The sequence below is a fragment of the Anabrus simplex genome, chromosome 5, assembly GCF_040414725.1.
Source record: "Anabrus simplex isolate iqAnaSimp1 chromosome 5, ASM4041472v1, whole genome shotgun sequence".
NCBI lineage: Eukaryota > Metazoa > Arthropoda > Insecta > Orthoptera > Tettigoniidae > Anabrus > Anabrus simplex.
In genome coordinates, this window is record NC_090269.1 from 35337324 (window position 1) to 35352029 (window position 14706).

Genomic DNA, 14706 nt, shown 5'->3' on the forward strand with positions numbered 1-14706 from the left:
TAACAATCAAAACCAACAATATCTACTGAAGAACCGTCACCGCACTCGGTAGGACCGGCTTTCTTTTTATAACCACCGGGCGAGTTGGCCGTATGGTTAGGGGCGCACAGCTGTGTGCTTGCATCCGGGAGATAGTGGGTTCAAACACCACTATCGGCAGCCCTAAAGATGGTTTTCTGTGGTTTCCCATTTTCACACAGGAAAATACTGGGGGCTGTACCTTAATTAAGGCCACGGCCGCTTCTTCCCACTCTCAGCCCTTTCCTTTCCCATCGTCACCATAAGGCCTACGGTGCGACGTAAAGCAAATTCTAAATAAAAAATAAAATCTTTTCACAACCCCTTCCAAGGAAAAGTTGTATCCACACTACTGGCCTGAAATTATTTTGTGGGTATGCCACTGCATCCACTCACCATTTAAGGTACAAGGTAAGTCCGAAGAATGGTTGGATACTCAAAATACGCCACCATAAATGATGCGGTTCTGGCTCAAAAGTGTAAGGAAACGTAATGAAAGGGATTTAGTGTTTTAAGTAGAATCTGTATCAATAGAACGTGACTTTCCATTTTAAAAATGTTTCATGCATCGACTGCGATTCAAGCCTGGGCCGTCCTGATGAGAAGATAGAACCATTAGAACTGAGTTATCACGTCCGCCAATTATAAAATAGTTACCCGCACTTTTGATGGTGCCATTTGAGGTTCCAATCAGCCCCCAGGCACTTGACAAAATATATAGGCCTACCTATCGAACTTAGGCTCGACTCCGCGATTGTCTTGCTACTGTAAAAATAAATAAAAACTTTTTCATAACTTACCGAGGATGCACATAGTGTTGGCTTCTCAGTGACAAAACGGTCCCTCTTCAAAAAAAGTTACTTATATGGCACAAAATGAGGAACTAACGTGCAGCTCACAATCCTGTCAGTCTGCCCAACGCTGCAACACAGCACATCTCTCAACCACCGTACAACCCGAGGATCCCTAGGACATTGTTGTTACCTGGAACCGATATGCAAAAGCTGACATGATGTTGTAAGCTTGCAATTGTTTCTGGACGTGGCCCCCCCGTTATCTCGGTGGTCACGTTTCTGCCCCCTACTGTGTAATCCCTTGCTAATTGCCCCTTTCTTCATGTCTTGACATTTGTCAACACACGGTTACGTTCTCAATACTGAGGCCTCTACAGGAAAATATCCCCGCGCATCACAATCCTAAGTGTCTTCCTTTCATTCAAGCAGTACAAATATGGAGATTTAGGTATGGCCCTATTGAGCCCTGCTAGTAGATTCTTGTCGCTCCGTTAACTTAACATTTCGGCGTACGTTTTTAAGTTGTTCGTACCGTACGTAAAACAACGGCTGATCCTCGCTTTAGTTTCAGGAAATATTTTGGGGGGGCCCGGCCCCACTGTGCCCCCCCCCCCCCCCTTGGCTACGCCATTGTGATGCATAATGTTAAATTACTATGGGTAGTATACAGCACAGTAAACTCTACTGCGGAGCTAATAGTCTCCTTATTTCCCCCTCTCCCCCTTTAAAAAATATAGACATCCAGTTGAGAAAAGGGTGGCTTGAAGTTAGTAAATAAACACTAACATAACCTCCAACTAAGAGAAAAACAACAGCTAAAACTTACCACTGTTCTGCTCCTCATGTTAGGCCAAGTAGCATCCCGCACATAAGTGTGATCTTTGTCGGCTGTGACCAGCCCAATAGCCACAGCATAATCCCGCAGTTCCATCCACGCTTGCCTTTTTGAGTCCTTTGTCACGGTTAGTGAAAAGGCTCCGAACAACTGCCCTTTCAACTCCAGCACTTTTCTAAGGAAACTTTCTTTCCTGACATTATTGTCGTTTCTTTTACCCATTGTAGCCTATATAAACTTACAAGAATCTGAAAATGCACTGAATAGCCGGTTCCGGTTGTAGTCAAACACAAAAAGCACAGAGTATGAGTGGGTCAAGCGCTAGCCTACTGCAAGGAACGAAAACAAACCACTGTAAGAACATGCAACAAATCGATTCTAACCTCAAACTGTATCAGCTGACTAATGAACTAATATTATTAGTGAAGCCATTTTATTAGTCGTGCATACATCTTTATGAAACAGAATTTTGACAACTAATAATTTGTTTTATGAGTTCTAATATTATTAGTTAGTTTTATGAAACAGGCCCCTGATATCCTACATTTGTATTAGAACATAATCGTGTGAAGTTGACTAGTGTGGTGCATATTTGTATTGTGACAGCCTAGTTGTGGATTCAGAAAAAGTTGTGAAATTCCTTACTAACGAGGATAAAATTAAAATCTATCGAAGTGGACTGGCACCCGCATCTTCAAGTTTTGAGTCGATAATTTAGGTTGGTCACATCAAAGTTTTGTCAGTTTCAAAATGGCGGCCAAAGTCGCAGTTGCACATGGTCGAGTGTAACCTTCAATTCAATATATATGAGTGTGGCCAGTTCTACTAACATTTGTTTTTGGAAAGAGTGTGATTTTTTTAAATCTCAGCAGTTTTTCACATTTGTTATCTCATGTTTTTCACACCTTTTAATATTCTCCTCTCATCTTTAGAAATGGTAGATATAGTTTTCACTGTATCCTCAGAAACCCGATGTAAAACACCGTTGTATCTGAAAAATCTTATCCAGTGTTCCCATATCCTTGTTGGATAGGTTTTATTTGTGTACTCAGTAGTAAGTTTTCTCATTCAGCACATTCATTTTCCTTGTCCCCTGCAGAAATGTCTTAATGAGGTTTCGCTTTATTAACTGTTTTTTTTTGGTTAATTAGATCCACAGTGATCCATTTTGTCACCGTTGGCCTGTGCGTTCTGATACCAGTGTACCCCTGGTTGCAAGGCTTTGAATGCCATACTAGTAGACAAGTGTGTGCGGTGCCGGTATTCCCCAGCGACGTTGCCGACAAGCGATAACTTACATCTTTACGTTTTTGAAATGAGAACTCTTATCATTGGTGAAGAAATTGTACATTGTCTCACAACCACATTGTCAAACTACGAATTGTGCTGCTTATCTTTGGACTTTCTTCCAGTTCTCAAATCAAATAATCCTGGTAAGGATCCTATACACTGAAACCATACACTGATAGCCATGCGTCATACGTATACCAGTATTATTTATTTATTTATTTATATGTTTGATTTGGACTATTTTAATTATTTCGATGTATATACGTGAGTATCACGTGTACCTTACACTTCTATCAAATACAATTTAGTTATAAATTATTTTTTTAGTAATACAAATATTGATATTAAAAATTCTTCATGTAATGGTCACACCCTACAAAATTTTTGAAAGTTTTGGTATAACAAGTGTGACGGTTATGCTGTGAAATATGGTAGATATTATCAAACTTGCAGTGAATATGACCTTGCAAGATCTGTAAGGCCTTGTAGAAAACAGAAGCATCTGAAGATACTCCAGACATACAATTGCCAGGATTCGACATCGTCTTGATGGCACCTAGTCGAGTCAAGTGGGAGTTTTATGATTTGTCTTAATGGTGTAAATGAAACCGTGCTTTTCTGAGAATATTGTGGAATTAGCAATGCCTGTGAATACAAATGCAAAAGTTAATTCGGCTTGCATTGTCTATGATTGCAAGTATTGAATTATGGATGCTGTAAGATTCTAGTTTTAAAAGTTTTGCTTTATAAGCTGAGTATTTTGCAGTGTCTGTTTGCCGTACAAGGCTTATGTATTTATTCTAATATTTCTTCATTCAAGTTTTTCATATGGCTCTTTCATATAGTAATCCTAGTTTTCTCATTCTTCTGTATGTGTTTCAAGTTTTGTATTATATCCCTATAGTTCTTTAAAAAACTTGCCCACACCTCTCCCTCTGTTAGCTAATCACAAGAGCCTTGGCTCATCACAGACCTAGCTCAGCTGTCGACAAAGACCAAAAAGATCTCCCTGAACCTGTATAGTATTAGTTTATATCATGTATACTAGAAAAGTATCTGAAATTGTATGTTCCTTTCTGTCTGGCAGGAATGTCACTGCAAATGTCAAGGATTGCTACATGAAACCAAATCGTGCTGCTAAACTGCGGAAATGTATGAATGAGAGTTTGGCGTATTTCCATCTATTCTATCAAGATATCAGGGAGGTGAGAATTTTTCCATTATAAATTTTTAAATTCTTTGTTACTTATTGATACTCTGTCTTTAAAAAATGAAAGAATTGGCATGTTAGTTATTTTGCAATGTATACTGAACTTGAATATAATATCAACACCTAATTATTAGCTCCCTCTGTTGATCATTGGTAGAGTGCCAGCCTCCAGACCCCAAGATAGTGGCTTCAAACCTGGTGGAGTTAGTCGTATTTTTGAAGGGCCAAAAGAAGTCCTTTTGACACTGCACCGATCCACGGGGATTTTTATTTTTTTTTTTTTCACCATATTGGGTGATCAGTCAAATGCTCCGGCTATTTCCCCTATTATGTCTGTCATGTCTTCGGATCGAATGAACAGATCAATGCAATAAATATATGATGCTAAAATGTCGGCAGCTATCCAAATTTGCATACGTCGTGTAAAATTTAACTTATGTCAAAATCATTTCAACCGACGTAGTAATTCCATCTCTTCGACTCATTGCAATCGTCAAAATATTCTCTAAGTTGCTACGCGACATCTCTCAGGGATTTTTATTAAGCATCACCAACAAAAAGAGTATATATTTTACGTAAGGTTCGACCGGGAACCCATTTCTTCATACTGAGGATTCACCCGCCAAAATTATTCGTCCGGAAATGTCAATTCTCAATTACTATCTAAAAATCTGTCTTTCAATAGCACGTTCATCATGCAAGTTCAACCTAAACTTATCTGCTAAATCAAATAATTTATCCTCAATAATTCCTTTTTTTAAATTTAAATTTTTTATTCATGATCATGAATTAATAGAAGAAAAGAGAAAAAGAAATATATATATATAACTTTCTATAACAAATATTCATCATGCTTTCCTTGAAATATTATATCGCCTCTGTAAAAAATTCGATCATTCCTTCAGAATAAATATCTTAATCGCCTCATGTAAAACAAAGAAACGTTTGCCTGCATTCATAAATTGTAGCTGTTAAATGAATTAAAGTAGTTAATCAAATCAGATGATTGAATAAATGAAAGTAGTTACATGTATTGAATAAATTAGATAAATCAAACAAAATAAACTTAATTTCAATTCTGAATGCACTTATTTTCAGTTCCTTGTAACAAAAAAAATATTCATAGCATCTTCATGTATCTTGTAAAAAAAAAATATTTATAACATCAGCAATGTCAGACAAGTTCCAAAGCAATAGCTCTCTTCAGCTATATTAATTATCTTCCATAAAAAAAAAAATATATATATATATATCAATCATTTTATCATGTCATTAATATGTAAATGTAACCATCTAGTATTCTAATATCTCCGGTAGGTACTATATAATAGCAATGATATACTATCAATCGATGTAACTGACATGCCTCAAATTTGCATCTGGGTCCGAATAATATCTCATAACATCCCAAGGAATACAGCTGGTGACGTATTTCATTTGCTTATGGCAGAGAATAAAATTTAAGAAGACTTTTCTCCCTTTAAAATATGGCTTCATCCATAAATATCAAATAACATTCATTATCCCGTTTGAAATTTTCCAAGAAGACATCAAGTTTTATCCTTACTTATATTTCATTTATAGATTGTATTTTGAAGACAGTTCCGGTTAGCCTACCACTACATCATGTTACGTAACGTCGTATAATCACCTATATCTAACCCAAAAATATCACATTTCATTCTAACAGTCGTGCCGCACATATCAAATAATATTAATGGTTAGTAACAAGTCATAATTACTACCAACAACTTTCAAATAAGGATACACCCGTCCATATATCATTTGGGAATATCATATCGCGCCATATTCAAATTCACATGTATCTCAACGAATATTCATATCTATATTCTCCACAACATATTTCTCATAACCTTATCTACCAATCACTTTCCCCGCGGCATAACATTTCAACATACCACACTGAAACTACGACGTTGCATAATTGGGTTAGATTTCAGTCATATCACAAAATATTTACGTCGCTATGAAAAAATAAATACATATTTGAATAACGTAAGCTCATATTTACTCACATGTAATTGTGGTGAATCGGCAACCAAGTCTAAATAACACTTAAACTATTATCTTCTTTCTGTTTTACGGTTAAAGTTTACCGTATTAAATATGTCGTTTCATTTTAGCACAGGAAGAAAATCACCTTAAATCTCAGCATATATGATTGTAAACATTCCTACGTATTGGCATTGATTATACATTATTGAAGAATACCTACGTCCACACGTATCAATGAACCACATTAAACTCTTTGCGAAGATTTTGCCGATTGGAATTTTCTCTCGAAGACACGAAAAACAACTTTCGCACTACAAATTTCACAGCTTAATTTATATATTACTTCTAACATTTCTAACTACTACTACCAATAAAAGAATATCGGAACTTAGCTGTCATTTGCCGATGTTACTAGACTGGGCTAGGTTTCCACGTGATCATCCACGGCCTGCGGGCTGGCACTGGACATCTACTGCGTCATGATTATACACTGGAATGCAGATTTGGGATAGCAGGCTTGGGATAGCAGCATCGGCAGGGCGGCTTCCGTCAGGTTGTCAGATCCATCTCTAGTTTAGCTCCTCATGATGACGGCGATGATTACATGCGACAGAATATTGAACATTGTCATTAGGATCAGGGACATAGTCTTCTGCAATATATTATTCAGGATCTAATTCGTAACTTTTTCTACAAGTAATCCAAATCAGAACTTCAACGATAGAATCTAGTGACAAGAATTTAAGAATACAATCTAGTCAGCTCTCAATTTCACTGTCGTTAATATCTTCAGTGTATAGATATTATCTCGTTTAATGCAATACACGAAGTTTGAATTGGAGTTACGGCTACCGACGAAGTGTTTAAACTTCTTCTCTCTTGATTTTAATTATCTAATCTGTTCGGTAAAACGCTAGATTTTGGTGTGATCCTTTAAGATTTGCTTGAAGTACTAATTCTTTAGCTTAATTTTCTCCCTTCTAAATACGACGGTTACTTCTGCGTAGAAAATCTCGTCCCGTTGCAGTGAAAATTTTTTATTGTCCAACTCGATTTTTAACAATCCCAAAAACATTCCATTCTTTTTTTATATCACGGCCGCATGGATTCTGCCGGTCCGCACATCTAACTCCCGAAACCATGGCCTGTCTGCATCGCCAAATTAGTATTTTTTTTCTCCGACATGTTACAGCTTCTTTGACTTTCTGCACCCGTATTTTATTATTTTGATAACCACAGCCCCTTGGATTCATTGTGTCCGTATATATTTTTTTAATGTATAGCCCAACCAAGTGAATTTTCTCGCGTGCTGGGCAAATTCTAACATCGTATGACCACGTTTATCTCGTTATCAGGACGGTGAAAATGGTACAACACTCCATATTGTATGACGTTGGCATGATAAAGATCTCTGATGACACATTTGCTGTTCAACCGACAATTAAAATTCTGTCAGATTGCCCAAGAGTAGAATGGAATATTGAAATTGGCATGCAGGAAAAATAGTTGGCATCAAATCATACTGCCCGCTCACAGAAGCTGAGGCCTTACAACAATTATTATTATTATTATTATTATTATTATTATTATTATTATTATTATTATTAGTTGACTTCTTTATTTCCTGTTTTCAGTCTTTTGGGTCGGGTTGTGAATCGAGGACCTCCATAGTTGTTTTTTTCCCCAGGATGAGAAAACCAGGATCTGCGTGTCACTTTTGGGGGCTGTCTTAACCATTTCTGAGGCCTCGACTTACTCTGTCATTTTATAAGCTATTAGTACAGTGGGCTTAGCGCACCCAAAGGCATTTTATACCTGCTGCCAGGATTTTTTTTAGTTGCCCCTAACATGGGGTAACAGACACCTTTTGCAGCCGCCCCTAACATTGAGTGCAGACGCTGCTAAATGGACGTTCGTGGTATCACCTCCACCAAGGGACCATCAGCCCTTCTAACGAGCCTCATCTGTCCGAAACCATTGGCCGCTTTAGATTGTACCCATATTTATCCCTAGTCCAGGGTGCCTCTTCTGCCATCTCCACCGTACTGAAGTTCACCTTCTCCTCAGTAGGTGCCATTGAGGTCTTCACTCGCAACCATGAACTGGGACCCTTACCAGATGTTACTCACTGGGTCAGTATGCTCTTGGACTCTCCTAGGCAGGAGCACCACTCCCTGGGTAGGGCTGCCTCTGAAGTTGGGCATTACCTGCTACGTATAATTATTTGGTTATAAACATGTAATTGACATGTTTGATATGGTGCTAATGCAAAATAATTAATGAATGTTCATTTGTTAAATTGTGTGTAAGGAAAGAAAATATGAAATCTTTGTTAAACTTTGAATTGAGCTTTAGTATGTGATGAGGCACATTTTAGTTATCAAATAGCTCTGCTTGTGAAAGGCGTTAATGTTGATAATTCCGTAAGTTCCCAACTTTATTGACTATAAATTGAGAGTAAAGAAACACTCAAGAATAGATCATGACACAGCAACATATGAGGGTGCATTAAATATAAACTGATATTTAGAATTAGCGGCTCTGGTAGTGAACGGAAATGGTTGAGGGGATGTCTGGAGTAGGGGTCTTGATGCATCACACACTGCAGAGCGATCGCTTACTTCAGTACGCCATAAGTGAGCAAGTGGTACAAACATCTGTTGCGCAGCACACCATCATCATGTTTCTGATTAGAGAAAGCACCAAAGATTCGGAAATTTTGAGAAGGCTCCATGCGCCATTTGTGGATGAAACCCTTTCAAAGACCCAGGTGTAAGAATGGCACAAACAATTTTTGGCAAGACGGGGAGCAGTGGAAAATGAGCCCCACTAAAGTCGACTCTGGACAAGCATAACTGCAGACAACATTTATGATCTATGTGACCTTTATGAAGAAGATAGGTGCATAAAAATTTCTGAAATTGCTTCAGTTTTAGGAATAAGCTTTGGAAGTTTTCAAATCGAACTTCGGAAATTTTCTGTCAGGTGGGTTCCTCATCTCCTCTCCCAGGAACACAAAAATTTGCACCAGGAAGTTTGTCAGAGGCATTTGAATTGCTATGAGGAGGAAGGATATGTTTTTTTGCATCACATTTTGACTTTGATTAAACTTGAGTTCGTCATTACACTAGAGTCAAAACAAGCAAGCATGGCGTAGCCCGAATGAGGTGCAGCTGGTTTAGTTATGGCCAAAACATGCCCTTCTGCTGGAAAGGTGCTTGCAACTGTTGTTTATGGGACTATGCTGGTGGATTTTCTACATAAACCAAGGACAGTGAATCCATCCTATTGCTGCCATCTTTTAGTCAAGATGGAAGCTGCATATCACAACAGATGTTGCCGGCAATTAATCCTAGATGTGATTCTTCTACACGACAGTGTAAGGCCACACACTATGTAGAAAAAGGAGGTCTTGTTTTGTATTTGTTAGTGGATTCAGTAAAATTGTAAACTATAATTCCAGTTTATATTTGATTCACCACTGAGCTTGATAGCTACAGTCGCTTAAGTGTGGCCAGTATCCAGTATTTGGGAGATAGTGGGTTTGAACCCCACTGTCGGCAGCCCTGAAGATGTTTTTCCGTGGTTTCTCCCTTTTCACACCAGGCAAATGCTGGGGCTGTACCTTAATTAAGGTCATGGTGCCTCCTTCTCACGCCTAGCTTTTTCCTGTCCCATCGTCTCCATAAGACGTATCTGTGTCGGTGCGATGTAGAAAACCTTGTAAAAAAAAATTGATTTACCTCCATATTTGATTCTATGCTTATGCAATCTTTAACTTCAATTTAACTTTTCTAATACAAATCGGTGACTTAGAAAAAGATGTTGTGAAAATAATTTTGCTTGAATATTTCTGGTTGGATTGACAACTGAATTTTATCAGTAGAAGGAATTTCTCCTTACAGCCTATTAAATTGTAGCTGTTGAAGTTACGTTCTACTGACTTATCTTCAATGTCATACAGATTGTGCATAACTTTGGTATAAGGAGAGGAAATCAGCAACTACGAACACTCCTTTGGGATCCAAAAGTACCAACAAAAATCAAAGCTGGTGATGTTCAATCAGTACTTCATACCAATTTTAACCTATGGTAACAAAACGTGCACCCTCACAAAGGACTCAACATGGTTTCAGGCATCTTGAGATGAAGTTCATGAGGTCCACAATTCAAAAAAAAAAAAACCACGAACCTACTACGCCGGCATAGCAGGGGGAGAGGTGATACTTCCACGTGGCGTGTCCCAGGTGGTGGATAGGGAGGTCCCAACCAACTTTCCAGCGGACTTGAGGGAAATAAAATACCTCTCGCGGACCAAACACACAACCCCTGTGAGTGAGGGACGCAGACGAAGAATACACCCACGGTATCCCCTGCCTGTCGTAAGAGGCGACTGAAAGGGGCGACCAAGGGATGATTATATTAGAACCATGAAACTCCTTGAGATTAGTTCCACCACGTAGGGAACAGCATGGGTCGCTTGTCCTTGCTTGTAGTACCACTATGTTAGGTACCAAATAGGTTTGTGATTAGTAGCAAACGAGAGCGCGACAGTACCTGTGATTAGTAGCACTATATGAGTGACACCATGGGATGATGGAACCCATGGTTTTGGCTTGCCTATGATTAGTACTCACTATATGAGAAACACTACGGGATAGTACGAGTCCCTGTGGTTAGTACACTTAGGTGATGAACACCATAGGTTTGCGTTGCCTGTCAATGGCGCCGCAATGTGCGAAACACAATACATTTGTAATACATGTGCGGAATTCATTACCTGTGAGTAGTACCATAATGTGTGGAATACCGCGAGTCTACGCTACTCTTGATTAGTACTCCAACATGACAAATACCATGGTTCCACTTTCTAGCGATAACTACCATTATGACGGGCCGATGACTTGGATTTTGGACTCCTTTCGACTACAAGCATCTAGATTCAGTATCGTGCTATAGAAGCAGTCCCTTGGTCAGTAATACTATTTTTACGCCAGCTTCTGTGCATTTGAGGCACTGTGGGTCGGTTCCACTGATCGTTTTAATTTCATATCCATCCATTCATTCTTCATCCTCACGTTTTGAATTGTGGTCAGTGGAGGGTTTTGGGTTTTTAATTTGTCATTTCATTTCGTCTCATTTTGTACCAAGAGGGGCCGATGACCTAGAAGTTAGGCCCCTTTAAACAACAAGCAGCAATTCAAAAAAATGAAACTTGGACAATTAAGGAATGACATGGTTAGACAGAAAGCTGGGATTCAGACATCATTGTTAGATCGGATCAGAATTGAAGTGGTTTGGGCATGTAATGAGGATGGAGCCAACATGGAGAGCTTATGTTCACCCTTTTGCTCTCAAGCTATCAGCTGATGGATGTGTGAAAACTGTCAGCCATATTTACCACACTATGCACACACTTCTTTTAAAATTATATAGAAGGCACACGAATAAAGATATCAACATGAAATTTTGTTAACTTACAGAGTATACATAACTTATTAGCACTGCAAGTATGCCATGTCTCTAAACCAGAATGGTTCGATGCTAAAAAAATAATAAATGTAGAAACATCACAAGTTTCAGATTTTGAAAATTTGGAAATAATTCTGGGAAATGGTGTTCACTGCCAAATTTGAGATTCATGTCAATAGGAAGGCTATATTATTGCTTACTAGCGTGGTAAATATCAAGATTCTATGTGCATTAGATACAAGGATACATTAAAAACTTCAAAGTGATGTATCACTGAAGTCAGCCATTTTTGCATTAAAAACACACATCTTAAAACAAATATGCATCACTCACCACTGAAGATATTACCAAGCAATTCAGTTGACCTATAGAAAATGAATCGCTTATTATCACTGTTAATGGGTCAGTACCATCTGCTTTGAATGTGAAAAAATAAATAAAAAATTGGAAGACAATTTTTAATCAAATTTGCTAAAATGATTCTGTTTGTTTTTGAGACCATTTTTCTAAAGTATGTAATGTGATGAACCACTGACCTATTAACACTTGTGTTTAGGGAAACGCTCTCCATGTAACTCCTTGCTGCACCTGATACATATGGTTCTGGATCTCTGCGTCTTCTCCTCTGGAGTACAGACACAGCACCTGGACTCCCTCTCATCAGGAAGTTTCCTCACACCTGGTGGCCCTCAATCAATTACTTAAGCATTCTTTGTTTGTGAACACTCACCCCTTAAATCTTCACTGATCTCTACAATAAAGCATAGCCTTGATTTCAGTTTTCCATGACCTCTTGCATGTTCCTTATATAAAATGTAGGAATTCAGGACCATTCTGGCGATGATATTAAATGTTACCTTTTTCCAATATCGAACAGTTTTTAGTTCATCTAGGTAAGCATACAACAGTCCGGTCCCACGGTGTAGGGGGCAATGCGTTCGCCTGTCACCCGGTGGCCCCGGGTTCGATTCCCAGCCGGGTCAGGGTTTTTAATTGTAATGATTGATATCCCTGGCCTGTGGACTGGGTAATTGTGACATCCTTAATCTTCCTTTCCTCACGCACAACATTCCACAGTACCGCCATTCCAATTACACGCAGGTTCATACAATATGGTGCCAGTAGGGGCAAAAGATTCACATGGGTCGACGTCCAGAACAAATAGGAAAAAAAACATACAATGTGTCAGAGGTATCAATGCCTCCCATGAATTTATTGTAGCTGTGGATCACTTCCGGTTTTTTCACTAGATTTACGGTGTTCGCCCTCTTAATTTCTAATTCCCTGAAGTTAGCTGTTGCCTTACTGGAGAGAAGAATTACAGGTGCCTTTTGTGATTTCTTTTCTCTGTAAGCACAGGCCAAGACAAGTCCAGAACGACAGTACACAGTTTCACCTATTCCAAACTTCCTTTTAAAACTCTTAGGCACGTACTTTCTGTTTCTCCACATGTTCCTAACTTGAAAAGAAATCGTCTACAAACACAAGGTATACTTTTCTGCAAGTTGTTCCTCAGTTTCAGTACTGTAGTTTCATGACCACAGTGTACCTCAGTCCACACTTAGCAATATTGTCCTTGTCTTCCTGAGATTTGGCCCCTCCCGGTAGGTGAAGAATCCCAAGCAGTAGTTTGAAACTGAATTACAGAGCATCCAGAATTTTATTCCCCACCTGTGGTGATGTTTATTAGGTAAATATTGCATAAGGCATGTCCTATTCTTTGTCCCCACCAGGCTTTCATCAATACTCAGTTCCTCATGAGGAGTGTAGTGGTGCCTAAATATGTTGTTGGCATGGTCAACTAGACGCTGAAATCAAATACAGGGATCATAGGCTGCATCACCTGGTGGAGCACACTTTTCACTGTCCACTAAGTGAAAAAAACAAAATTCATACATCATCATTATAGACCGTTATGCCTTTTAGCATTCAGTCTGCAAGCCTCTGTGAATTTACTAAATGTCGCCTCAATCCTCTATATGTTGAAACCTATGTAATGAAAACATGTTCCCAAACCACGGTGTTGACTCTGATGAGAAGGTTGACCAATATGAGGCAGTGGTAGCTTTCTTGTTTATCCCCATATTCAGAATGCAAGCACGAAAACCTCATTTCAATTACGGTTACTTCCTTCCATTTACGAAGTTGAGGAGATAGTTTGTCCTTATTTTTTTTAGGAACTGACGGGCAGAGAGATTGGTTTATGAGTCAAACAGATTTAAAAGAACAGGGGTAAAGAACAAATTGAAATATGAAATGAGAGGGGAATGTGGTGGTGGCATATGCTTAGGTCCTGTGAGTTCCTGATACTGATCAGGAAGTGGGATGGGATGTTCCAGGGCCAAAATATTGCGATAATCTTGCATCCTCCAAATTGTTATCCACACTAACATTACTGTCTGGAGTTGCTGGATTATCATCATTATTATCTACACTTTCTGATTCAGACAGAGAAACATCATCACTTGAATAATTGTCAAGATATTCAGTGATATCGTCAGCTAAATGAACTCTCTTCGCCATGTTGTACACGACTGCACACGACAAATACCGTATTTACTCGCGTATTAGACCCCTTTTCTTCCCCACTTTTACAGCCAAAAATAGTAGGGGAGGGTCCAATATGCGATAACCTCAAAATTTTGTGCAACGAACACATGACTTCTAGGTTATAAAGAGCTATAAATTGTACGTGTAAACATTCTATACGTACTATTATTTAATAGAATGTATTTAAGTTATACTGGCTATTTTTGTCAGAAGGCAGTATTTCTAAACGTAAAAAGACAATAAATGGTGAACACGACTTTTAGGCCTACGGTACATATAAAAGTCCGTTTTAGATACTCATATCACGTCATTTGTTACATCTCATTAATTCCTCTGGTGAGGCTGATGTCAGGAAGGGCATACGGCCTAAAAACTCGCTACGAAGATTCGTCTCACTTCATACTCGATCCCGTAGAAGAAAGGGATAAGGGTATCGTGTTATCATAATTAAATATTGATACAAAAGAACTTAATAGCCAGTCATTTGTCTCTGTCAGTTCAGCAGTAGGCCTAGCACATAG

At 38.7% G+C, this 14706-nt stretch overlaps 1 protein-coding gene across 3 annotated transcripts in view; it reads left to right on the forward strand.

Moving 5' to 3' along the window:
- Nucleotides 1-14706, forward strand: part of LOC136873706 (uncharacterized) — a 542234-nt gene that overhangs the window by 130504 nt on the left and 397024 nt on the right. For all 3 annotated transcript variants that reach the window (XM_068228013.1, XM_067146839.2, XM_067146840.2), the window contains one exon: nt 4025-4142. In XM_068228013.1, coding sequence (XP_068084114.1) covers nt 4025-4142 — 118 coding nt within the window. The remainder of the gene's footprint in view (nt 1-4024; nt 4143-14706) is intronic.